The sequence below is a fragment of the Oncorhynchus gorbuscha genome, linkage group LG02 (assembly GCF_021184085.1).
Source record: "Oncorhynchus gorbuscha isolate QuinsamMale2020 ecotype Even-year linkage group LG02, OgorEven_v1.0, whole genome shotgun sequence".
Classification (NCBI taxonomy): Eukaryota; Metazoa; Chordata; class Actinopteri; order Salmoniformes; family Salmonidae; genus Oncorhynchus; species Oncorhynchus gorbuscha.
Genome location: NC_060174.1, coordinates 75,237,303 through 75,262,051, shown reverse-complemented (window position 1 = coordinate 75,262,051; position 24,749 = coordinate 75,237,303). Strand labels below are relative to the sequence as shown.

Genomic DNA, 24,749 nt, shown 5'->3' with positions numbered 1-24,749 from the left:
GAAGATAAGAATTCCAGGGTATGGTACCTCCATGTCTGACAATGACCTGGCAATGTGAAGATAAGAATTCCAGGGTATGGTACCTCCATGTCTGACAATGACCTGGCAATGTGAAGATAAGAATTCCAGGGTATGGTACCTCCATGTCTGACAATGACCTGGCAATGTGAAGATAAGAATTCCAGGGTATGGTACCTCCATGTCTGACAATGACCTGGCAATGTGAAGATAAGAATTCCAGGGTATGGTACCTCCATGTCTGACAGCGACCTGGCAATGTGAAGATAAGAATTCCAGGGTATGGTACCTCCATGTCTGACAGTGACCTGGCAATGTGAAGATAAGAATTCCAGGGTATGGTACCTCCATGTCTGACAGTGACCTGGCAATGTGAAGATAAGAATTCCAGGGTATGGTACCTCCATGTCTGACAATGACCTGGCAATGTGAAGATAAGAATTCCAGGGTATGGTACCTCCATGTCGGACAATGACCTGGCAATGTGAAGATAAGAATTCCAGGGTATGGTACCTCCATGTCTGACAGCGACCTGGCAATGTGAAGATAAGAATTCCAGGGTATGGTACCTCCATGTCTGACAGCGACCTGGCAATGTGAAGATAAGAATTCCAGGGTATGGTACCTCCATGTCTGACAATGACCTGGCAATGTGAAGATAAGAATTCCAGGGTATGGTACCTCCATGTCTGACAGCGACCTGGCAATGTGAAGATAAGAATTCCAGGGTATGGTACCTCCATGTCTGACAGTGACCTGGCAATGTGAAGATAAGAATTCCAGGGTATGGTACCTCCATGTCTGACAGCGACCTGGCAATGTGAAGATAAGAATTCCAGGGTATGGTACCTCCATGTCTGACAGCGACCTGGCAATGTGAAGATAAGAATTCCAGGGTATGGTACCTCCATGTCTGACAGTGACCTGGCAATGTGAAGATAAGAATTCCAGGGTATGGTACCTCCATGTCTGACAGCGACCTGGCAATGTGAAGATAAGAATTCCAGGGTATGGTACCTCCATGTCTGACAGCGACCTGGCAATGTGAAGATAAGAATTCCAGGGTATGGTACCTCCATGTCTGACAGCGACCTGGCAATGTGAAGATAAGAATTCCAGGGTATGGTACCTCCATGTCTGACAGTGACCTGGCAATGTGAAGATAAGAATTCCAGGGTATGGTACCTCCATGTCTGACAATGACCTGGCAATGTGAAGATAAGAATTCCAGGGTATGGTACCTCCATGTCTGACAGCGACCTGGCAATGTGAAGATAAGAATTCCAGGGTATGGTACCTCCATGTCTGACAGTGACCTGGCAATGTGAAGATAAGAATTCCAGGGTATGGTACCTCCATGTCTGACAGTGACCTGGCAATGTGAAGATAAGAATTCCAGGGTATGGTACCTCCATGTCTGACAGTGACCTGGCAATGTGAAGATAAGAATTCCAGGGTATGGTACCTCCATGTCGGACAGTGGCCTGGCAATGTGAAGATAAGAATTCCAGGGTATGGTACCTCCATGTCTGACAGCGACCTGGCAATGTGAAGATAAGAATTCCAGGGTATGGTACCTCCATGTCTGACAGCGACCTGGCAATGTGAAGATAAGAATTCCAGGGTATGGTACCTCCATGTCTGACAGCGACCTGGCAATGTGAAGATAAGAATTCCAGGGTATGGTACCTCCATGTCTGACAATGACCTGGCAATGTGAAGATAAGAATTCCAGGGTATGGTACCTCCATGTCTGACAGCGACCTGGCAATGTGAAGATAAGAATTCCAGGGTATGGTACCTCCATGTCTGACAGTGACCTGGCAATGTGAAGATAAGAATTCCAGGGTATGGTACCTCCATGTCTGACAGCGACCTGGCAATGTGAAGATAAGAATTCCAGGGTATGGTACCTCCATGTCTGACAGCGACCTGGCAATGTGAAGATAAGAATTCCAGGGTATGGTACCTCCATGTCTGACAGTGACCTGGCAATGTGAAGATAAGAATTCCAGGGTATGGTACCTCCATGTCTGACAGTGACCTGGCAATGTGAAGATAAGAATTCCAGGGTATGGTACCTCCATGTCTGACAGTGACCTGGCAATGTGAAGATAAGAATTCCAGGGTATGGTACCTCCATGTCTGACAGTGACCTGGCAATGTGAAGATAAGAATTCCAGGGTATGGTACCTCCATGTCTGACAGTGACCTGGCAATGTGAAGATAAGAATTCCAGGGTATGGTACCTCCATGTCTGACAGCGACCTGGCAATGTGAAGATAAGAATTCCAGGGTATGGTACCTCCATGTCTGACAGCGACCTGGCAATGTGAAGATAAGAATTCCAGGGTATGGTACTTCCATGTCTGACAGCGACCTGGCAATCTGAGGTCATGTGTTATTTCGGTGGATTTCAGAATTAACCTGGAAGAGTCAATTGAAGGGTTTAAGTAAACTGTCTGGGCTGTATAAATATTTGTAGATAGAAGTGCATAATTGGCGTACATTAATGTCATAAATAGACAACATATTGCACTTCTTAAACAGAGGTGCAGATGGTGCCAGGTAATTACAGGTGGCCAGTCTTGAAAATGTATTTTAAATTGTACTGGAATTGTTTTAATGTTTGTGCTTTTCTAATGACTGTTTTCTGTGTTCATGCAAGTGTGACTGACTGAACAAATCCTCACTGTCAGTAGCTGCATTTTGACAGTATGTCCAGACCTTTGTTTTGAGAATGAAAGATATCTGTTTCAAGATCTCAGCTTAGAGAGAAGAAGCCTCGTGAGGTATTGGTCTGTCACATGTTATGAGCCAGTATTGGTCAGTCACGTGAATGAAACAAAATGGTAATGATGAATTAATTATGCTAAATCATGGAAATATAACTTGTCTGTGTATATCCCTATTTAAGACAACTGCTGGGACTGCCCCTGCAGAGCTCCTGATTGACAGGTGTACTATAGGGCATTGAGTTGGTTGGAACATCTCCAGCATGCTGATGATAAAGGATGATTCATTGATTGACTTTGAGAGTCTCTGGTGGTAATTTCCACAACATGGTAGTGAATTTCCACGACAATTTGGCGTCACGAACTACATAATTGATTCTGCCTGCATAGTTTTCCCAGTGGGGGTCTGCGAGGAAAACCGGTGGCCCATTTTATGAAGCGTGAGGGAAATTCCCATCTGACCGAAAGAGGACAAGAACCCGCCCAGATCGGACTCTTACTGTGAGCTGCGTAGGAGGAGACACATCATCCGCAAACAATTGAGGGATGGCAACTGATTTCAGTAAGTCAATTTAAAGGAATTTGTATAAAAATTATATTTAAAATATAAATAAACAGAGATGTAGAAGGATGGTACCACTAACCTACAAGATAACACAAGGTGTTTTTGAATACCAAGTGTTATTTACATGTATGGGAAGTGGCAAGACAGAACCTATAGAGACCATAGCAATCTATTACTATATCAACTATTGACACAATGGATGCTGAGGGACTGTAGATGCTGAGGCACTATAGATACTGTAGGGAACATAGATGCTATAGCTATAGGGACTATGGATACTCAGGGACTATAGATGCTCAGGGATCATGGATACTGTAGAGACTATAGAGGAACTGCAGAAGATGCATATGATGTGGAAGAAGGCTAGACCTAGTCTTAGAGAGAAGACTAGAGCGAGGGCAAGTAACAGTAGCACGCTCTACTGACAGCTGTCTGTAGGCATTTATAAGAGAAATGTGCACGTGGTCTGCAGCCACTGGTAGAGAATAGCATAAGGTGCACTCTGTGCTATTTTATATGTACAGTGAAGATATGATGCATTGGAGATAACGGCAGAGAATCGTTGAAGATGCTCATGGGGTAATAAGGGAGATTACAGAGTGTGTTTGGGAATTGTACTAAGTGAATGTGGATGTGAAAGTTGTGTATGGTTGTGTTAGTGAGGAAAATACGTGTTAAGCTGATTAAAATTTGGATAATAAGCTGATTGATTGAAATTTGGATGTTAAGCTGATTGAAATGTGGATAAAAAGCTGACTGAACAGAGTGAATGAGAGCTGGCAGGGGACTAGCTCCAGTGGGAAAGAGGATTACTGGTTCTGTGTGAGCTGAGTTTTCAGATCTATAACATTATCATGGGGTTCTGTCCACCACTGCCCATCGATCTACAGGTTGTGAGCACAGACAGGAGAATACCTATAACGTTATAAAGGGATTCTGTATGGAGATATGAAAGGAGAATACACTGAATATATTTCTGGACACCTAACCATGGCCCGGGACTGGAAGATGCTTGTCGATATTGGCCAGCAACTCATTTTTCCACCTGAGATTGCTTCTACTAACCTTAGGCCAGACATGGTACTCTGGTCCCCTTCACGAAAGGCTGTGTACATCATAGAGCTCACAGTCCCGTGGGAAAACTCTGTTGAAGAGGCCTACGAGCGTAAGAAACTGCGTTACACAGAGTTGGCAGCAGACGCAACTCAGCATGACTGGAATACAAAAGTCTGGCCAGTTGAAGTGGGATGCAGAGGATTCGTGGCTTCTTCCACCATCAGGTTGCTGAAAGAACTTGGAATCCATGGACAGGCTCTGCGGCAGACCGTCAGAGCAGTTTCTCAAGCAGCTGAAAGAGGCAGCCAGTGGATCTGGATCAAACGGAAGGACCCTTGCTGGGCTATAACTTCATGACCCCCCACCTGAGAACCCAATTCAGATCCCTCCAACTTGAGGAGGGCATATGAGGTATGCGGTCAGCTGTAGGGCTGGCTCAGGGAAGAGGACGCCCCTGCCTTGCATAGTCCCGTGGGACATCTTAATTGGGCATGGGACACAAGCTAAGGCTTGATCACCCTTTAGCTGGCCACCTTTGATGAGGGTGTTTAGTGATTAAAGGCCGAAACACCCACTGATTTGAAGGCACATTACTGAGGATGTGTCCCAAAATTGACATCTTAACCCAGTCTAAGAAATAAACCTCCCATGCCACTCTGTCAACATCACGGCAAATCTCATGTGAGTGCATTCCATCTATTGGCACAATGACAGTTTTTAACATCTCGTCCCGGGTTTTATGATTCTGAATGTGCTGTTAAATAGAACACTACTGTAGAGGAGGAATTTGTGATGTAGTACAAATGTATAATGGGTTACTAGAGATAAAGTAACATAATATTTGTATAATGGGTTACTAGAGATAAAGTAACATAATATTTGTATAATGGGTTACTAGAGATAAAGTAACATAATATTTGTATAATGGGTTACTAGAGATAAAGTAACATAATATTTGTATAATGGGTTACTAGAGATAAAGTAACATAATATTTGTATAATGGGTTACTAGAGATCTGATGAAGTAGCAATATAAATAATAATAATAATATACAACTTGCACACCCTCACGTAGTGGTGTAAAAATTATTATGTTAAGAGTGGTCCCTTTATGGATCATATAATAAAGTTGAAGTTAAAGCATTGTACGGGACTTGACTTACCCCTAACCAATAAAACTATACACGCTTATGAGATTTCCTCCACCCTGGTAATACATTTTGAAATAAGCCCATTCCCTGTTAAATAGAAAATAGAACCAATGATTTTCTGTATGCTAGGTAGAGACTTATTATGGACAGAGCATGCCATCTACAGGGGACTGATAGACAGTGCAACCCAGTTTTTACATGTTGATGCCTCCAAAGCATTACATATGCATCTTAAAATAATAAACATTTAATAAATATTGAAGGAGAAAGTGAATATCCAACAGAAATGTCAAATAAATATAGAGGATATTTTGAAGGGATACTAAGATGAAAACAATGTCTTCCAATATGGAGAAAGTGATCATGTTTGTTTTGTCTTAAACCTTTCGATAGGGGGAAAAGCAGAATGTTGTTTGAGAGTGATCCGTGTGTTTAAGCAGTAGGGATTGATGTCCGGATGATCTCTGCATGTGTGGTTCCCACCATGAATTGTGGAGGAGGAGGTGTGATGGTGCTTTGCTGGTGACACTGTATGTGATTTATTTAGAATTTAAGCCACACTTAACCAGGATGGCTACAACAGCATTCTGCAGCGATACGCCATCCCATCTGGTTTGTGCTTAGTGGGACTATCATTTGTTTTCCAACAGGACACTGACCCAAAACATACCTTCAGGCTGTGTAAGGGCTATTTGACCAAGAAGAAGAGTGATGGAGTGCTGCATCAGATCACCTGGCCTCCACAATCACCCGACCTCAACCCAATTGAGATGTTTGGGATGAGTTGGACCACAGAGTGAAGGAAAAGCCGCTAACAAGTGTTCAGCATGTGTGGCAACTTCTTCAAGACTGTTGGAAAAGCATTCGTCATGAAGCTGGTTGAGAAAATTCCAAGAGTGTGCAAAGTTGTCATCAAGGCAAAGGGAGGCAACTTTGAAGAACCTCAGATAAAATATTTTGTTTTTTAAAACTTTTTTGGTTACTACATGATTCCATATGTGTTATTTCATAGTTTTGATGTCTTCGCTATTATTCTACAATGTAGAAAATAGTAAAAAATAAAGAACAACCCTTGAATGAGTAACTGTGTCCAAACTTTTGACTGGTACTGTACGTTAGAAGCTCAGTAATCAATGAAGACACTGATTTCATCAGAGGCACCAATCTCACCTTGACCTGCTGCTGATATCTTGAAGTTACCAATTACCTCCATCACCTCCATTATTACATCAGAAGGATCAAACTGAAGCAGTTGATTGATGATTTTCCAAGTTGATGTTATATTATTTAGGATTCTTGGAATTTGTTAGTAAATCTATATTTTTGGGGATATGTTAAGTAGGTGATTCAATTTGTTCTTATACATTCTGTAATTTGCAGAAATCAGAGAGGACAGTTGTGAGAAACTTTTTATACAACTTTGTTTTTAACTGAGGATGTTTTTGCGACCGGTTGCAAACCAAGGTTAACAGAACCCAACTGCTGCTTTCTTACGTGATTTAACTTAGGGAGAGCAGTGATGAAATACAGAGTTGAAAGATGTGAGAAGTCTGGTAAGCAGACTCTACATCAGCCTGATTATACACATTGTCCCATGAAATATCATCCATTAACATCTAGTTTAGGTCCGAAATGTCAGTATAAAGTTAGCCACATTATTAAAATAATTTGTAAAAATATCAATAAGGGTGGCAGATGAATTGATCACTCTTGTGGGTTTATAGTACCTCCAGGCTCTGATCAGGCCCTACACCCAAACAAGGGCACTGCGTTCATCCACCTCTGGCCTGCTCGCCTCCCTACCACTGAGGAAGTACAGCTCCCGCTCAGCCCAGTCAAAACTGTTCGCTGCTCTGGCCCCCCAATGGTGGAACAAACTCCCTCACGACGCCAGGACAGCGGAGTCAATCACCACCTTCCGGAGACACCTGAAACCCCACCTCTTTAAGGAATACCTAGGATAGGATAAGTATCCCCCCCCCCTTTAAGATTTAGATGCACTATTGTAAAGTGACTGTTCCACTGGATGTCATAAAGTGAATGCACCAATTGTAAGTCGCTCTGGATAAGAGCGTCTGCTAAATGACTTAAATGTAATGTTAAATGTTTATAGGTGACGGGATACAGATATAAAGTATAAAGTATTTAAAAAGTCAGATGTCAGTGAGTGGTTCTCACTTTTAAATACATTTATGTTGTAATCACCCAATAGAAAACACATTTTACCTTCATTATTAATCAAATCCAAGGTTGATGCAAGGATATAAAGAAAAAGTGACCAATGTCAGAATTGGGTGGTCGACAGATGCATCCAACTACCACTTTTTTACCACCCTAAAAAAACAGGAGGGAATTTCTATGAGAAGAGATTCAGCATCACTGTTATCAGATATAAGTGTGAGGTCCTCTCACAAATAATTGAAACGTTTATGAACAAAAATGGATATTCCTTCTCCATTGCTATTTTCTTCTCCACCCACCCCTAAAAATCTCACCCGTAATAATTTTTCAGGGTGGGAGGGACATTTTATTGGACCATAATAACACATTTTCGATTGCAATGTTGCAATAAAACATTATGTTCAAGCAGAAAACAGTAGAAGTCTGTGATGTAGTTTCCACATGCGTGAGGTAGGGTACTGCATGGCAGTCATGGCATAAACCAAGTTCAAGTGCAGCGCTGTGTCTCTAGTAGTTATATACGGTATATTAATAAGTCATACTATAACATTACCAAGGGTACACAACAGGATATTACAAAATCCTATTATATATATAGTCAGGTCCATAAGTATTTGGACAATGACACAATTTGCATAATGTTAGCTCTATACGCCGACACAATGGATTGGAAAGGAAACAATCAAGATTTGCTTTAAGTATAGACTTTCATCTTTGATTTAAGGGTTTTGTCAAAATTATGGTATGAACCATGTAGTAATTACAACCATTTTTATACATAGCCCCCCCCCCTTTTAGGAGCTCAGGAGTAATTGCAAAAACAAAAAAATCACAAGTTAAATTGTGAATTGTAATACTTGTTTTCAAATCCTTTGCAGTCAATGACTGCTTGAAGTCTGGAAACCATAGACATCGCCAGGTGCTGGGTTTCTTCCCTGGTGAGATCATCCTACTGTGCATCTCACAAAAACATGGCATTTGGAACCAAAAATCTCAAATTTGGACTCGTCAGACCAAAGGACAGATTTCCACCTGTCTAATGTCCATTGCTCACGTTTCTTGGCCCAAGCAAGTCTCTTCTTATTGGTGTCCTTTAGTAGTGGTTTCTTTACAGCAATTTGACCATCAAGGCCTGATTCACAGTCTCCTCAATGAAGCATTTATTTGGGCTCCAATCTGAGGTGCCGTTAATGGCAGATTTCCGAGGCTCGTATCTCTAATGAATTTATCCTCTGCAGTAGAGGTAACTCTGGCTCTTCCTTTCCTGTTGTGGTCCTCATGAGAGCCAGTTTCATCATAGCGCTGGATGGTTTTTGCAACTTCACTCATTTTTGGGGGGTTACTACATGATTCCTTGTGTTATTTCATAGTTTTGATGTCTTCACTATTATTCTACAATGTAGAAAAATAGTACAAATTAAGATAAACGCTTCAATGAGTAGGTGTGTCCAAACTTTTGATTGTGTGTATGTATATATACACACACATTAATACACTGCTCAAAAAAATAAAGGGAACACTAAAATAACACAGCCTAGATCTGAATGAATTAAATATTCTTATTAAATATTTTTTTCTTTACATAGTTGAATGTGCTGACAACAAAATCACACAAAAATGATCAATGAAAATCAAATTTATCAACCCATGGAGGTTGATTCAGGTCTGGGGAATGGGCGGGCCAGTCCATAGCATCAATGCATTCCTCTTGCAGGAACTGCTGACACACTCCAGCCACATGAGGTCTAGCATTGTCTTGCATTAGGAGGAACCCAGGGCCAACCGCACCAGCATATGATCTCACAAGGGGTCTGAGGATCTCATCTCGGTACCTAATGGCAGTCAGGTTACCTCTGGCGAGCACATGGAGGGCTGTGCGGCCCCCCAAAGAAATGCCACCCCACACCATGACTGACCCACCGCCAAACCAATCTTGGTGTTCTCTGGCAAATTCTCTGCCAATCTTGGTGTTCTCTGGCAAATGCCAACCCCCACCTGTGGACATCGGGCCCTCATGGAGTCTGTTTCTGACCGTTTGAGCAGACACATGCACATTTGTGGTCTGCTGGAGGTCATTTTGCAGGGCTCTGGCAGTGCTCCTCCTTGCACAAAGGCGGAGATAGCAGTCCTGCTGCTGGGTTGTTGCCCTCCTACGGCCTCCTCCACGTCTCCTGATGTACTGGCCTGTCTCCTGGTAGCGCCTCCATGCTCCTGACACTACGCTGACAGACACAGCAAACCTTCTCGCCACAGCTCGCATTAATATACCATCCTGGATGAGCTGCACTACCTGAGCCACTTGTGTGGGTTGAGCAGACTCATGCTACCACTAGAGTGAAAGTCGCCAGCATTCAAAAGTGACCAAAACATCAGCCAGGAAGCATAGGAACTGAGAAGTGGTCTGTGGTTATCACCTGCAGAACCACTCCTTTATTGGGGGTGTCTTGCTAATTGCCTATAATTTCCACCTGTTGTCTATTCCATTTGCACAACAGCATGCGGAATGTATTGTCAATCAGTGTTGCTTCCTAAGTGGACAATTTAATTTCACAAAAGTGTGATTAACTTGGAGTTGTGTTGTTTAAGTGTTCTCTTTATTTATTTTAGTATATATATATATATATACACAACTCAGCAAAAAAATAATTGTCCCTTTTCAGGACCCTGTCTTTCAAAGATAATTTGTAAAAATCCAAATAACTTCAGAGATCTTCATTGTAAAGGGTTTAAACACTGTTTCCCATGCTTGTTCAATGAACCATAAACAGTTAATGAACAGGCACCTGTGGAACAGTCGTTAAGACACTAACAGCTTAGACAGTAGGCAATTAAGGTCACAGTTATGAAAACTTAGGACACTAAAGAGGCCTTTCTACTGACTGAAAAACACCAGAAGAAAGATGCCCAGGGCCCCTGCTCATCTGCGTGAATGTGCCTTAGGAATGCTGCAAGGAGGAATGAGGACTGCAGATGTGGCCGGGGGCAATAAATTGCAATGTCCGTACTGTGAGACGGGACAGACAGCCGATCGTCCTCGCAGTGGCAGACCACATGTAACACCTGCACAGGATCTGTACATCCGATCAGCACACCTGCGGGACAGGTACAGGATGGCAACAACCGCCCGAGTTACACCAGGAACGCACAATCCCTCCATCAGTGCTCAGACTGTCTGCATTAGGCTGAGAGAAGCTGGACTAAGGGCATGTAGGCCTGTTGTAAGGCAGGTCCTCAGACATCACCGACAACCTATGGACCACAAACCCACCGTCGCTGGACCAGACTAGCAAAAAGTGCTCGTCACGGTTGTCTCACCAGGGGTGATGGTCAGATTCCGCGTACATGGTCGAAGGAATGAGCATTACACCAAGACCTGTACTCTGAGCGATTTGGAGGTGGAGGATTCTTCATGGTCTGGGGCAGTGTGTCACAGCATCATCGGACTGAGCTTGTTGTCATTGCAGTGTTGATATTGCCTGCATTACAGGGAAGACATCCTCCTCCCTCATGTGGTACCCTTCCTGCAGGCTCATCCTGACATGACCCTCCAGCATGACAATGCCACCAGCCATACTGCTTGTTCTGTGCGTGATTTCCTGCAAGACAGGAATGTCAGTGTTCTGCCATGGCCAGCGAAGAGCCCGGATCTCAATCCAATTGAGCACGTCTGGGACCTGTTGGATCGGAGGGTGAGGGCTAGGGCCAGGGCCATTCCCCCCAGAAATGTATGGGTACTTGGTGGAAGTGTGGGGTAACATCTCACAGCAAGAACTAGCAAATCTGGTGCAGTCCATGAGATACACTGCAGTATTTAATGCAGCTGGTGGCCACACCCGATACTGACTTACTTTAACCCCCCCTTTGTTCAGGGACATAGTATTCCATTTCTGTTAGTCACATGTCTGTGGAACTTGTTCAGTTTGTCTCAGATGTTGAATCTTATGTTCAGACAAATATTTACACATGTTAAGTTTGCTGAAAATAAACTAAGTTGACAGTGAGAGGACGTTTCTTTTTTTGCTGATATATATATTTTTAAATGCCATTGTCATCAAATGTTTTTATTGAGGTTATACATTTTTTAAATTCAAGTTGGTTACAATCGTACTGAGACTTTGCGCTGCAGACACTGAACAAAAAAAATGGGAGGCTAATTCATCACTTAACATAAGGGGATGAGAAGGGGAAATTACAATGATTAGAAACAAAAGAGATTAAAATAAATGGATAGTCTAGAAGAAGTCCATGTCATCAGGTGCATCCAGGTCACGGTATTCAATGATGTTGCGTGGATCTCCCCGAGACATTCTGAAGGAAACAGCCAGGATGCAGTGAGTGCAAAGAGGGACAGCATAGAAATAGGAAAGATTGAGAGAAAAATTAACAGAGGTTTCTAAACATAAGTCTATCATTAGCAGAGAAGGAAAGCTTTTTTTAAATGTTTTTTTATTTAACACTAATTTTACCAGGCAACACATTCTCATTTCCAGCAACAACCTGGGGAATAGTTACAGGGGAGAGGAATGAGCCAATTGGAAGCGGGCAATGATTAGGTGGCCATGATGGTCAGATTGGGAATTTAGCCAGGACACCAGAGTTAACACCCCTACTCTTACGATAAGTGCCATGGGATATTAGTGACCAGAGTCAGGACACCCGTTTAACGTCTCATCCTACACAGGACAATGTCCCCAATCACCACCATTGGGAATTCAGATGTTTTTTTAGACCAGAGGAAGAAGTGCCTTCTACTGGCCCTCCAACACCACTTCAAGCAGCATCTGGTCTCCCATCCTGGGACCGACCATAACCAACCCCGCTTAGCTTCAGATGTAAGCCAACAGTGGGATGCAGGGTGGTATGCTGCTGGCCGAAGATAATGGTGCGGTATTCATCCCTAACTGACCATGGTCTCACCTGTTGTTGCGGGGTTTACCAGGGTAGCCACCACCCTGTCCACGGAAGTTGTCATAGTTACCCCGACCGCCCCCATACTGGTTTGGTGGGTAAGGAGGTCCACCTTGGGAAGAGTAAGGTACAGTATGTGTGTCATGTCAGAACAGAACACATGAGAGCTGCAACCAAATTAATTACATAGTTGGTAAACTTAAATTTGTTAAATTCTCAAGATAAGTGGTGATGTAAAAAGGGCTTAATAAATCAATGTGATTGACAATATGATAGGAGATGAGGCAGAGGCTCACCTCCGTAACCCATGACAGGAGGACGAGGCTGGCCGGGACCGAAGCCCATGAGGCCCTGGGGAGGGAAGGGCATGCCTGGGGAAAGAACTCCTACAGAGAGATGGAGAGAAACAGGGTCAGTGGAAAAATACACACCTAGATTCAATGATACAGCTACACCTAAACTCTTCTAGAAACATTTGCTCCCCCGGAGGGCCTTTTCAGGAGGATGTAACATTTCAGAACGTTTGAATACAAAATGTATGGTGTAGAACAAATATGATTGTCAGCGACAACAGGGAATCGTGTCAGCGCTATTAATTCTATTTCTATGTGCAACGTGTCCCTCACCCTGTCCTGGGCCAGGCGGAGGTGGTGGCTTCATCTCCGGGAGGGAAGGTCGCTTAGCATCCATGAGGAAATTGTTGAAAAAAACCACCTCCTTTTTCACCTCGTCAATTTTGTCCCCGTGTTTGTTCAGGATGTGCTTGCGCACAAACTCTGGGCCCTGGCCAGGCAGAGGGAACAAATTAATTCACATTTTAATCTGCACCACACCGTGGCAAGGGAAACACAGACTAGTACATGCTTAATGCACTTTGGATATACAATATTTATGTTTGACAATTTAATTCCATCCTAACAGACACACACCTTGAACTTCTTGCCACTGAGGGGGCAGAGCCACTTGTCCTTGCCCAGCTCCTGGGTGTTTGCCGACACAAACTTCTCCACCTCATGCTCCGGGTCCTTCCGGCCCATCTTGCCTGCCTCCTCCTCTGATAGCTTCTCCTTCACACTGAACAGGGGGCTCAGCCTCTCCTCAAATGTCTTCTGCCACTCCAACACTGAGTGCATAACAGGGGGAGGGGGAGACAGTCAGTCAATAGTGTGTCAATGTATGATGCAGCCATCTCAAATGTGTGCCTAGTCAGTGTTGAATATTACAGTAGTGTCCTGCTCACCTTCCCCATGTGTGATGCGGTTGGGCGGGATGGGCCCACGCACATGGATCATGCCACAGCGGTTGGGCATCTCATCCTCGCTGGGGTACTCGCAGTTGTTGTAGTAGTCAATGGAATGGACAATACGCAGGTACAAGAGAAGACGGTCCAACACCTGGGAAGAGATGAAGGAAATCAAGTCAAGATAATGTACTTTTTCCTTTTCATTTGACCACTTTAGCGTCAGACAAAACATTTCACTGCATAAAAATAATGTAAAGCTGCTGTGTGCCAAGGCAGATGGATGGACCTTGACCAGCGTGTCATCCCTCTCCACAGTGATCTCGGCTGGGTTCCCCTCCTTGCTGCCCTCCTCTGCATCAGCTCCGCCCACACTGCCCAGTAGCTCCTCCTCCTCAGCGCTCACCTCCTCTATCAAGTAGTCAGTGATGTTCTTCAGGATGGGGTTCTGAGCCGCCATCTGATACAACCACACAATACGGGATTAAACATCCAGGTAACTGATAAATTCATGATACATACTGCAAAGACGCCAAATAGCTTTCAGTGTCTTGTACCTCCACAGCAGACACATTATCTCCCCGGGCCTTTTGGCTCCACAGCCTGCCTCTGTCGTCCAGAGAGTGGATGAGTTTGGCTGACAGTTTGATGTCATTGCGCAGCACCTGTTTGTGCTGAGTGATGCCATTGATGTTGCGGACCCTCCGGGCTAAGTCTCTGTTCACCCCCGGGGCCAGCTCACAGTCACGCAGCTACACACAGTCAAGAGGACACATACAGGGTCAGAACACTCACTAACCAGCTGTGTGACTCAAGTGCCATATCTTGCTCATCATCAGGTTCCAGTACTGCCTAATGTTGTAGTCTTGAAAGGTTGTTAAACTCACTCTGATGTTCTGGAGGTTCCAGCAGGTCTCCTTGATGTTGACGCTACGGTCAAACGTCACCCAGCAGCGTCGGAAGAACCTGAGGTGAATGACAGACTTTACATTTTCAACCGTCCACTACAGTCCATTAGCAGCAGACAGGGTCCAGCTGTGGATGTGGTCACGTGGAAGTGGAACTAACCTGCGCTCCGGTTGGGGATCAGACAAGCACACTCGCATAAACCCAGGATATCTCCGACATAGCTGAGGGAGGCAAAAACAACAGGTTAGTTCTTCCTCCTGGATGCCTCCAGTCATTGTGTGTGTGTGTGTGTGTGTGTGTGTGTGTGTGTGTGTGTGTGTGTGTGTGTGTGTGTGTGTGTGTGTGTGTGTGTGTGTGTGTGTGTGTGTGTGTGTGTGTGTAAAAGCTGTATCTGAGAGTCCATTGTATCAATGTAACTTTAGAGTAGTGTCATTCTGACAGTCCATACAAGTGTTCAGTATGTTTGTACAGTCAAATTGCTTAAACTCACAGCTATGATCTCAGCCTTGGAGATTGTGGGGGCGATGCTCCTCATGAATAAAGAGCAGGTCCTGTGGAGAGGCCTGGGTCTCAGGGGCTGGTCCTCCTTGGGTTTCTTCTCCTCTGGTTTCTCCCTCTCTCTCGCCCTTTCCTTTGGTTTCTCCTCTTTGCTTTTCTTACCGTCAGCTACACAATGAGTGGAGCAGAGAAGTCATTACCTTACCAAAAATACACTGCTCAAAAAATAAAAGGGAACACTAAAATAACACATCCTAGATCTGAATGAATAAAATATTCTTATTAAATACTTTTTTCTTTACATAGTTGAATGTGCCGACAACAAAATCACACAAATATTATCAATGGAAATCAAATTTATCAACCCATGGAGGTCTGGATTTGGAGTCATACTCAAAATTAAAGTGGAAAACCACACTACAGGCTGATCCAACTTTGATGTAATGTCCTTAAAACAAGTCAAAATGAGCCTCAGTAGTGTGTGTGGCCTCCCTACAACACCTGGGCATGCTCCTGATGAGGTGGCGGATGGTCTCCTGAGGGATCTCCTCCCAGACCTGGACTAAAGCATCCGCCAACTCCTGGACAGTCTGTTGGTGGATGGAGTGAGACATGATGTCCCAGATGTGCCCAATTGGATTCAGGTCTGGGGAACGGGCGGGCCAGTCCATAGCATCAATGCATTCCTCTTGCAGGAACTGCTGACACTCCAGCCTCATGAGGTCTAGCATTGTCTTGCATTAGGAGGAACCCAGGGCCAACCGCACCAGCATATGGTCTCATAAGGGGTCTGAGGATCTCATCTCGGTACCTAATGGCAGTCAGGCTACCTCTGGCGAGCACATGGAGGGCTGTGTGGCCCCCACAAAGAAATGCCACCCCACACCATGACTGACCCATTGTCAAACCGGTCATGCTGGAGGATGTTGCAGGCAGCAGAACGTTCTCCACGGCGTCTCCAGACTGTCACGTCTGTCACATGTGCTCAGTGTGAACCTGCTTTCATCTGTGAAGAACACAGGCCACCAGTGGCGAATTTGCCAATCTTGGTGTTCTCTTGCAAATGCCAAACGTCCTGCACGGTTTTGGGCTGTAAGCACAACCCCCACCTGTGGACGTCCGGCCCTCATACCACCCTCATGGAGACTGTTTCTGACCGTTTGAGCAGACATGCACATTTGTGGTCTGCTGGAGGTCATTTTGCAGGGCTCCGGCAGTGCTCCTCCTGCTCCTCCTTGCACAAAGGCAGAGGTCCTGCTGCTGGGTTGTTGCCCTCCTACGGCTTCCTCCACGTCTCCGGATGTTCTGGCCTGTCTCCTGGTAGCGCCTCCATGCTCTGGACACGACGCTGACAGACACAGCAAACCTTCTTGCCACAGCTCGCATTGATGTGCCATCCTGGATGAGCTGCACTACCTGAGCCACTTGTGTGGGTTGTAGACTTTGTCTCATGCTACCACTAGAGTGAAAGCACCGCCAGCATTCAAAAGTGACCAAAACATCAGCCAGGAAGCATAGGAAATGAGAAGTGGTCTGTGGTTATCACCTGCAGAACCACTCCTTTATTGGGGGTGTCTTGCTAATTGCCTATAATTTCCACCTGTTGTCTATTCCATTTGCACAACAGCATGTGAAATTTATTGTCAATCAGTGTTGCTTCCTAAGTGGACAGTTTGATTTCACAGAAGTGTGATTGACTTGGAGTTACATTGTGTTGTTTAAGTGTTCCCTTTATTTTTTTGAGCAGTGTATATTTGAATACTAGAATTTGTGAAAACAGTGACCCCAATGCAGTGCCTTCATTGCTCACCTTCACCCTCTTCTTCCTCTTCATCCTTGTCCTCCCCCTCCTCCTTTTCCTCATCGTCCTTGTCCTCCCCTTCCTCCTTTTCCTCACCCTCATCCTCCTTCTCTGCATTTTTATCAGAGGAATGATGGGAGTTGGAGTCCGAATCGGAGTCACTCTCAGAGGCACTGGCCTCATCTTCACTGTCTCCACTGTGCTTCCGCTTCCTCTTCTTGCTCAGCTAACACACACATGGGAAGGAAAATAGGTGGTGATAAAGGTTAATAGATCCATCACTGATTCAAATCAATTAGCCCAAATCCTAACTTGAGTACTGTTTTAGTGCAAATTTCCCACCGTCATCGATGCAAGTTAGGATTTGGCCCATTAAGAGCAGCACATTCTAAAAGTCAGAAAGACAGACTAAGACACATGGACGCTAAACACTAACCTTCTTAGGCTCAGGCACAACTTCTTTGCTTTTCACCTCTTTTTCTCCTTTCTCGTCTCCCCCACTCCCTTCCGCTGCTGCTTCACCACCACCGTTTGCCCCCTTCTCCGTGCTGCAGGCATCACTCTCCCCCTGTGGCAGAATTTGCTACATCAATGACTAGTTGACAAGCATTTCACTACATCCACAATAACATCTGCTAAATAGGAGTATGTGACAATAGAATTTGATGACTCCCTGTCTCGAGGGGGAAGAATAGAGCAGGGCAAAGAAAAGGTGGTTACGACAAGACAGCATACATTCTCTTTGTCAGCTGGGGGTTTGCGGTCATTGTCCTGATTCTTATCCTTGGGCTCCTCTTTTTTGGGGGGTTCAGTTCCAAGACCAACAGCTGCCGCCCTGTCAGCTCTCTCCCTCTCCTCTTCCTCCTCAGACGGCAGCTCCAATATACGCAGGTCATGATCTGTCCCTCCCTCCATCTTTATCACCGCTGCATGACAGAGGGAGGACAGGGGTAAGCACACTGGTCACCAACCGGTCGATCGTGATAAAGACTTGCATATCTATATTTGTCTTGTTCATTTCATGCTGTTGGCAGTAGGTGCACTAGCTGCCCTAGTGAAGTGTTCCCAGTTTGAACCATTTCATGTGTCTGAAGGTAAAACTGTGCCTACCCGGCAGCCCCAGGGAGAAAATCAAGATAACTGCAGACACTGATCTGAGATTCCTTATGTAAAGGCTGTAAAAAGAAGCCTCAAATGCACAGCAAAGTTGATACTGTGAGATTTAAACCACGACTAAAGAGAGTGTCAATGAATAGAGCAAAGACCTGCTTTTTTTACAAGGAAGTTCACATTTAAGTTATTCAACACTTCACCATCAAACACTTTGTTCAACACTTTAAGTCATTAAATGTGCTTCTCCCTAATTCCACTTATGCTACAACCAACACTGCAGTTTCAATGCATAAGTAGCAAATTGTATAGATAAGCTTGCGTTATTTTTATCAGCTTGTCTTCAATATTAAGAAATATTAAACTTTCTCTGGTCATAGGAGTAACAACATGAATTGGTGCATGGGGCGGAAATAATGCAGTGTGACTCGAGTTGCCATTAGCTGGAATAATGTGTGTCCTTTTGGTCAGTCTCAGGGGAGGGACGGTGAGAGGAAGCCTTAGACGCAGGCCATCAGTTCATTACATTTTAAAAAGCAAATTATGCTCACTCAGCTGTTGCCTCAAGTAATACAACAAATTATATATTACCAGTGTGATTTTTACATTTTTAAATATCATTTCAAAATGGTCTGAAAAAAACATTGAACCACCCTCATTGCTACAGAACTGTTTTTAAATAGGTTCATGTTGCATAGGCATACATTTTTTAAGCCAGGTTACAAAATTGTGAATGGTAGAACTTGGCTTGCATTTTGACTCAGTGATATTGAATCAGAAAAGGTTTGGTGACCACTGGGTTAGGATATATAACCTGTTGAGGTAACTAAACCTACCAACAAATAACACCCATCCTGACACTGCTCGAAACTAAGGTTGACATCCAAGTACTCTGCAAGAGAGCTGAATGCAGCCATTAGAGAGGTCTCCCACTGCCACCCACACCCACTACTCTACCTGCATCCAAGACCTTCATGATGGCCTGGGCCTTCTCCATGTCCAGGGAGACGGTGTCGAACCAGCTGTTCTCCATCAGGAATATGTAGACATTCAGCCGGTTCTGCAAGCCACTGTGGGCCTCAGCCTTCCGCCGGCCCGCCTCATCCGGGTGGTATTTGGATCTGAACCTGAGTTCACAACAATGTCCCCAAAAGAGCACGGGAGAGAGACAGGGCAGGGATGGAGGGGAGGAGAGCAGAATGTTAGAGAATGTCCTTGTATGTATGGCCAGGCCAAATAAACTGGCCTACAGCAATGAACTGGGACTAATATACTGCCATTCTATACCCAAACACTAAATTAAATTTTTAAAAACAAGTTAAAATACTGGAGGACAGCTTTTTTCTGAACGTTCCTGTATCCTGCAATGTCTTATTTTGGGGAACACAGCATCAATTAAATGCAACTACAATATATACACAAAAGTATGTGGACACCACTTCAAATTAGTGGATTCGGCTATTTTAGCCACACCCGTGCAGACAGGTGTAGGAAATTGAGCACACAGCCATGCAATCACCATAGAGATGACATTGGCAGTAGAAGAGCTCAGTGACTTTCTTTCCCCCCCCAATTTCATGGTATCCAATTGTTTTTAGTATCCCATCTCGTCTCATCGCTACAACTCCCGTATGGGCTCAGGAGAGAAGGTTGAAAGTCATGCGTCCTCCGATACACAACCCAACCAAGCCGCACTGCTTCTTAACACAGCGCGCATCCAACCCGGAAGCCAGCCGCACCAATGTGTCGGAGGAAACACCGTGCACATTGGTTAGCGCGCACTGAGCCCGGCCCGCCACAGGAGTCGCTGTGGACGCTAGGCCAATTGTGCGTCACCCCACAGACCTCCCGGATACGGCCGGTTACGACAGAGCCTGGGCGCGAACCCAGAGTCTCTGATGGCACAGCTGGCGCTGCAGTACAGCACCCTTAACCACTGTGCCACCTGGGATGCCCCAAGCTCAGTGACTTTCAACGGGGCTCCATCATAGCATGCCACCTTCCCAATTTGTCACATTTCTGCCCCAGTCAACTATAAGTGCTGTTATTGTGAAGTGGAAACAACTATGAGCAACAACAGCTCGGCCATGAAGTAGTAGGCCACACAAGCTCACAGAACAGGACCGCCGAGTGCTGAAGAGTCTAAAAACTGTTCTCAGTTGCAATACTCACGACAGAGTTCCAAACTGCCTCTGGAAGCAACGTCAGCACATTAACTATTTGTCGGGAGCTTCATGAAATGGGTTTCCATGGCCGAGCAGCTGCACACAAGCCTACGAGCCTATAAACACTACAGCATACAATGACATTCTAGACGATTCTGTGCTTCCAACTTCGTGGCAACAGTTTAGGGAAGGCCCTTTCCTGTTCCAGCATGACAATGGCCCCGTGCACAAACAGGTCCATACAGAAATGGCTGGTTTGTTGAGATCGGTGTAGAAGAACTTGACTGGCCTGCAGAGCCCTGACCTCAACCCCATCAAACACATTTGGGATGAATTGGAACGCAGACAACAGGCCAGGCCTAATCTCCCAGCATCAGTGCCCAACCTCACTAATGCTCGTGGCTAACTGGGAGCTAGTCCCCCGCAGCAATGTTCCAACATCTAGTGGAAAGCCTTCCCGAGAAGAGGCTGTTATAGCAGCAATGTGTGAAGCAACTCCATATTAATGCCCGTGATTTTGGAATGAGATGTTGAACAAGCAAGTGTCCACATACTTTTGGTGATGTAGTGTATCTAGGTCCACTCAAGTGACTGACATATGAAGAAACACTTTTGTTCTGCACCTGGAAATGCTCTGGTGTCCTACTGTGGATTCTTCAAAGTTTTCATGGTGTTATGTTTGTGTGTGAATATAGCCGTTTGTGAAACATATCAGGATGCTTTAGGTCAACGCACCAAAAATAACTCAAAGGCAAAAGGGACACAGATATTCAAATAAAATAACATAACACAGTTTAGAATTTTACAGTTCAGAAGAGCAAATTTGCCATGGAGTGGACAAAATTTACCTTTTTTTCTCCCAGTATAACAACACATATATACTGAGAGGGGTCTCTTCTGTAAAAATGGGCTCCACTTCACCCCCCTACTGTGTTTGTGTGCGCACACAATTTCATTTTCGGTTTTGGGATTCGATTTGATCCAAATATAAAAACAAAAATGGGGGAAAAAAGCATCACATACTAAAGAAAAGAAAATATTTCCATGCGCGCAAGTGGTTTATTTGTCTGTCTAGCTAGTATCCCTGGTACTGTACGTCTAAAAGCAACTGCATTGTGCGCAGTGCAAACCCTAGCTGTCTAACAACGATTCCTGCGAGGAGTTCCAGTTTTTTTCTCATCTTCAAAAACCTTGTTGTGAAGGGCGGGGGAGGAGTGGGAGGGAAGAAGGTTTGGTTAAGTTAAGAAAAAAAAATAACATTGACATTGTATCATAATCCCTGGACACACTTGTGTAAAGTGTGATAAGCAAAACCGACAAACATACTCTGTTAAAAACTGTGTCAACTGATAATCCAAATCAGACTCACTTAAGAGCCAAATCTCTATCCTGTACTGTTTTACGAGCTAGGCTATTTACTGACCTCTCTATTCATGATGGTAACCGCCCAAAGCATTAACCAACTATTCTTATCTGAAGGTGGCATGGTATGCATGATAAGCCTGCCCAAAATACCAAGTATTATCTTAACACTTTCAATAATAGATCAAAATCGTTATATATAAAAATAGCTTGAATTAAGTATGTTCAAGATGTTTTAAATACACCCATTCAACTATACCCTTTTTAAATTAGATAACCAACTAAAAGTCTTGTATGCCTTGATGTAAGTCGCTCTGGATAAGAGCGTCTTCTAAATGACTTAAATGTAAATGTAATAATGCAACCTGTCAAATATAGGCCTAACGTCTTCCAAACTATACTGTCTTTACCAAGCTATTAACGAACAGCTCCGATAGCGCCAGATCCATTTGACTGACAATTTCTGTGAATAGAAAGGTTGTCAGTGTTGCCAGCCTAATTCACAACGAACTGATCATGAATACTAATAATAGAGCAGCAAAGGCTATGATAATCGTACCACTCTTCATCTTTGTGCGCAAGGAAGAAGTCCTGCATCTGCTGCCGTCGGAAGTCTATCTTGTACTCATTATAACGTTTGACTGCCTCGGTCTCATCCACAGAGTCATCCAGGGACAGAAGGAACTCCTTAAAGCTCTTCATCACCGGAGGTGGCAGGCCCAGATCCATATCATGGATGTTTCCTAGCCTAGTAGACAAATGACAGGGTTAAAAAGAGTGTGAGATAACCAGTTACTTAGAAACTTTGACTAACTAAGGGAAAGCTAATCTATTGGGTGGAACAGTCACAGCTCCAGTCAAGGACATGGTGCCATTTTATTATCATCTGCTTTCCACAGATGACAAAGTCTGCATGAACAGGTTGGTTGTGCCCAGTCTACCCTCCTCACCTTGCCTGGATGGGTATGCCATGGTGAGGCTGCATGAGATGAAGGTCAGGGTGGCCCCAAGGCTGTGGAGGGGCATAGCTGGGGCCTCCGCCACCACCGTAGCCCAAGTCATACCCACCATGGTAGGGATCTCCTCCATGGTCATCCCTGATCAAAACAGAGGGAAGATTAACTCAAACATTGTGTACAGCAATGTAGGTAGTGTAGATAAATGTGATTCTCACCAATCTCTCCTCATGCGTTTCTGTTGGGGACTCATGTCGTGCCTGGGTGGGGAGAACCTCTCCCTGCGACCTCTCTCGTAGTCCCGATACTCCCCCCGGCTACGCCGCTCCCTGCCCCTGTCCCACTCCCTTGCAGATGGGCGCCAGTAAACGGAAAGAACAAAAAGATACATGTGAAACACCATGTATGTATGACATGGATTGGAATTGTTCTCTCGAATTTCAAAAGTTGCTTCCAATGTGCCAGTATTTCTCTTTAGTTTTATACAAGTATATTCCCTCTTCCTCACCTGTCATTCCAGTCATCCCTACGCCTTTCCTCTCTCTCTCGGGAGCGGTCATAGTTGTCGCTCCTCTCACGACGGAACTTGTCTCTCCTTCTGCGATCATATTCATCATCACTGTCCGCCATCACCCTAAAAATGTAGGTCTGTAGACAAATAGCATAAACATTAAAATGGTAAGTAGCTAACGGCAGCAAACAAATGAAATCGAACGGGCCACAGTAATCAAGCTAATATAATCATCATAATCTGTTAAACACCAATATTACGTTGTCCTTAGCCAAGTGTGTGTAGCAAAGCATGTGCCTCCTGATTGAGTTATGCTACTGGGAGTCACATGACCAGTTAGCTAACCAACATCTTACATGGCATTTCAAGTAGCTAGCTAGCCGTTTACGTAGCTAACGTTAACTAGCTAGCTTGAATATCTGTTTTTCGAAGTAGGTTAGTGAAGCTAGCTACTTCTTTCTCCATGGTAGGCTAGTCGTAGTTTAATTAGGTACTTCCAATTTACTGCTAAATTAGTTTACATGTTCATAGTAGCAAGCTAAAATTAGCTTAGCTAGCGTCCCCAGCACTGTAATTTAGCTTTCTAACTAGCCGCGTTAGTTGGAAGAAGCTAGCTAGTACCGGTAGACGCAAACAAAGCAAGGTCGGTACTTTTACTAGGCCGTTGTATTTTACGTGCTACAAAACATATTATGTTACTTTCTTTACATAACATCAGCTTTAGCATACATCTAGTGACAGCATGAAATGAAACTTTATAGAGGGTAAATTACCTGTCAATAAATGACGTTATTTTAGCAATCCTGCGTGGTCTCTTAATGGCGACGCCTTTAGACAGGAAACACATTTCCCGGAAGTTGGATTACACGTTCAAACTGCATATTTAGTTAAGCATATAGCCAAACACACAGGTTTAAGAACAAAAGAACAATAAAACATATAATAAAAATAACCTTTACAAACTTCACAAAGGTCTTCTTTCCATTTAATTACACATATATAGGATTAATGCTTCAAAGCCAACATATGCATTTCAGGGGACGTTAATAATTGCACAAAAATATGAATCATAAAGGGGTAGTTTTCAAAAATATACACTGAACAAAAATAAAACACAACATGTAAAGTGTTGGCCACATGTTTCATGAGCTGAAGTAAAAGATCCCAGAAATTTTACATGAGCACAAATGCATATTTCTCTCAAATTGTGTGCACAAATTTGTTTACATCCTTGTTAGTGAGCATTTATTATTTTCCAAGATAAATCATCCACCTGACAGGTGGTGTGCGTGTGACTCAGATCACAGGGCTGGGACCACCAGGCTATATGATCCTGTCTGGTCCCATACTGTGTGCTGTAGCCAACTCCTCTATCATTGGCATGACACACATGGCATGACAACAACAATAGAAGAGTTGGCTAGAGCACATAGAGTCCAGTACTCACCTTTTGTCATTCAATGGTATGACACATCCTTTAGCTCTTAGTCTTGCCCCTGAATTTATTATGCTGGTGATCCAGGAAGTCCCAGAGGATGTGCGACCAGACAGGAGTGGGTTCAACACCCTGATCCACGTTAGAC

The 24,749-nt window shown here is 44.2% G+C and overlaps 1 protein-coding gene across 1 annotated transcript; it reads right to left on the bottom strand.

Annotated features, from left to right (window-relative positions):
• Nucleotides 1–11,751: 11,751 nt before the first annotated feature.
• LOC124009762 (serrate RNA effector molecule homolog) lies at nt 11,752–24,080 on the bottom strand. The gene is made up of 20 exons (XM_046321913.1): nt 23,940–24,080; nt 23,164–23,303; nt 22,874–23,017; nt 22,650–22,796; nt 22,259–22,447; nt 19,130–19,299; nt 17,798–17,988; nt 17,499–17,630; nt 17,072–17,288; nt 15,254–15,429; nt 14,923–14,984; nt 14,742–14,820; nt 14,412–14,606; nt 14,144–14,314; nt 13,855–14,008; nt 13,544–13,737; nt 13,241–13,397; nt 12,911–13,000; nt 12,624–12,726; nt 11,752–12,014 (listed from the first exon to the last, which is right to left on the bottom strand). Exons 2-20 carry the CDS (start codon nt 23,283–23,285, stop codon nt 11,939–11,941), a joined length of 2,769 nt encoding a protein of 922 aa, XP_046177869.1. The 5' UTR covers nt 23,286–23,303; nt 23,940–24,080; the 3' UTR covers nt 11,752–11,938.
• Between the last annotated feature and the right edge of the window lie 669 nt (nt 24,081–24,749).

Coding starts and splice junctions, on each gene's coding strand:
- LOC124009762 (XM_046321913.1), bottom strand. CDS start 23,285: ATGGCGGACAGTGATGATGAATATGATCGCAGAAGGAGAGACAAGTTC. Junction 23,018..23,163: donor AGGGATGACTGGAATGACAG/GTGAGGAAGAGG, acceptor TTCCGTTTACTG/GCGCCCATCTGCAAGGGAGT. Junction 14,821..14,922: donor GATCCCCAACCGGAGCGCAG/GTTAGTTCCACT, acceptor CATTCACCTCAG/GTTCTTCCGACGCTGCTGGG.